This window comes from Lactuca virosa, chromosome 9, assembly GCF_052849685.1.
Source record: "Lactuca virosa cultivar CGN04683 chromosome 9, Lactuca_virosa_CGN04683_v6, whole genome shotgun sequence".
Lineage (NCBI taxonomy): Eukaryota > Viridiplantae > Streptophyta > Magnoliopsida > Asterales > Asteraceae > Lactuca > Lactuca virosa.
In genome coordinates, this window is record NC_136434.1 from 263,189,903 (window position 1) to 263,192,417 (window position 2,515).

General features: G+C 35.0%; 1 protein-coding gene across 1 annotated transcript; it reads right to left on the reverse strand.

The window, feature by feature from the left end:
• Positions 1–853: 853 nt before the first annotated feature.
• LOC145140504 (uncharacterized) lies at positions 854–1,583 on the reverse strand. The gene is made up of 2 exons (XM_079073974.1): positions 992–1,583; positions 854–927 (listed from the first exon to the last, which is right to left on the reverse strand). The coding sequence occupies exons 1-2, from the start codon at positions 1,581–1,583 to the stop codon at positions 854–856; spliced, it is 666 nt and encodes a 221-aa protein (XP_078930100.1).
• Between the last annotated feature and the right edge of the window lie 932 nt (positions 1,584–2,515).

The following is a 2,515-nucleotide window of genomic DNA, read 5'->3' on the forward strand; positions in this document are numbered from 1 at the left end:
CCAGAAGTTTGTGGTGGATCATTTTGGTCTCGTGTCTGTCATTTGTTTCACCATCAAATGGGTCGTACTCAATATTGAAGAAGAAGAGATGTCAAAGCCAAGTTTCTGGATTTGAAAAAAAGGGTCAAGCATTTTCAACGTATTTACAACGAGCTGGATAATGAATATGCGAATATGGATGAAGACATTCTCATATAGGTGGCTATGGAGCTATACCGTTTCGAATATGATGGTAGTGAGTTTACGCATGGGGAGACATAGAATCTTTTAAAGAATGTCCCTCACTTTTAATATGAATGTTAGTTAAATAAGATTAGATGTAGAATGTTTGTTAGTTACGTTGTTTGTTTTTTACGTGTGTTTTGTTACTCCTTTAATGTATGTTGTTTCGGTAATGACGATTAAACATGAATTAAGAAAACAAATCCATTTTCATTTCATTAAAAATTTAACCCATAACTAGTACATAGTAGCACATAAAATGCAACGACGTAGATGAATAACTACTACATAATAGGACATAAAATGCAAAGGGGTACATGAATAACTACTTCTATTTGAGAGGTAACATGACCACCCTTTCATTTGGTATTTCCCATTGCACATGTGATGGTATAGAATTCACCGTCCCAGATCCGAATGCAGCTCGATACACGGCAACATTTAACTTATAATCAACCATTTTGTGAATGACTTCAGACATACGAGTTCTTAGAGATGCTATAGCGTGCCCACAAGGTATACCGCTTTTTTCCAATTTCCCACAACTACATACCCTATGTTCAAGTTGTACTTTGCTGGTGTCGAAATTGTCATCGACTTCAAATGTATCCCCATAAATACGTCTTGCCTCCTAATTATAAGAGTTGTTCACACGCTTTTGAACCTTATTATCAACGTAAGGGGTCACACCAATAGAAATCATCCCTGCAATATTTGTTAATTTATAAATACTAACACAAGAATAAACAAACTATAACTATAAAGTTACCTGCAATTTCATCCCATTCAACATAATCCAATTGTATCGACTTATTTATTAACTCAATTATCGTTGTTATAAGTAACTCATGTGTGGAGGTGGATATATTTTTCACGATTTGAGGAATATCAATCAATTTAACATTATAACGTACTTTAGGGAAAAATGCTCGTGCCCATTTTGAAATTGCTATATTGTCAAGCCAGAAAAGTGGACTCCTAAGGAAGGTGAAGAAAGGTGGATTCCTACATGCACTTTGCAAGATTTCCAAATAAAAATAAAATTCATGAACACTATATGTATTGCATGACTTCCAAAACAACATTTCGAATTCCGTATCATTATGTCCGACTGAATCTTGTATTTTTCGAGCTATATCTTTAGGACAATACCCATGATACGAATCTGGGTAGACTCTCTGAACGGCAAAGTCTATTTTATCACATAGGTTGCTTATGAAACCAACCTCTGTATCGTCACCTAAATATTCTTTTAACTTCATCATGAACCATTCCCAAGATTCCTCACACTCTAAAGTTCCCAAACCAACTTCTAAGAGTAGGGGTTCATGGTTTCCGTCCAAAGCCACCGCAAAGTACATTGTTGTCAGATAGTTGCCAAGTATGGGTAAATAACCCACATATACTAACAGTATCATGCACCTAATGAAGGTACGAATCTGCATAAAAAACATACTTATATTAGTGACAAGCAAAATGTAAACGAGGTACATTACCTACAACTATTAATTAACTCAATAAAATCAAGATGTCATACCACACAACCTAAAGCCACGAAACAAAATTGAAAGCGGTTGGTATCTGTTTTCTTGATTGCTATGAAGGTATTAGGACTAGTTCTTTCAAGATTATGCAAGAATATTGGTAGGTGACAAAAGCTTCTTTCGGTGTAAGTACTCATTTTCACAAGCAATGAAAGTGTTTTACAATCATCACACGAATCCAATTATAAATATACATAAGTTGGTGCTTGTCTGCACTTCATAGTTCAACTTTTAGGATTCATAGTCAAACCAGATGATTTCATAGTCAAAGTTTACTGATCGACAAGACAAGGCAGTGTACTTGTCTGCACTTCATATTTCAACTTTTAGGATTCATAGTCAAACCAGATGATTTCATAGTCAAACTTTACTGATCGACAAGACAAGGCAGTGTACTTGTCTGCACTTCATAGTTCAACTTTTTGGATTCATAGTCAAATAAGATGATTTCATAGTCAAACTTTACTGATCGACAAGACAAGGCAGTGTACTTGTCTGCAATAAAAATTCTTGTATAAATGGGTAAAACTCACTCCAAGAAATTTATCTGTGAAGTCAGTCATATTTGATCAAATAAATCAGGCGAATGGCATATTGCAATTGCGGAGGTGAACGTATCATTAGGATATCGGGTACAGCTAAAAACCCAGGAAGATTATTTTACGCTTGCCCATATATGGTATCATGATCTTTAGTTCCTTAATATTTATGCCCTCATATTTACATGACAATTATTCTTCGTGTCTATC

Coding starts and splice junctions, on each gene's coding strand:
- LOC145140504 (XM_079073974.1), bottom strand. CDS start 1,583: ATGTACTTTGCGGTGGCTTTGGACGGAAACCATGAACCCCTACTCTTA. Junction 928..991: donor TGAATGGGATGAAATTGCAG/GTAACTTTATAG, acceptor CAAATATTGCAG/GGATGATTTCTATTGGTGTG.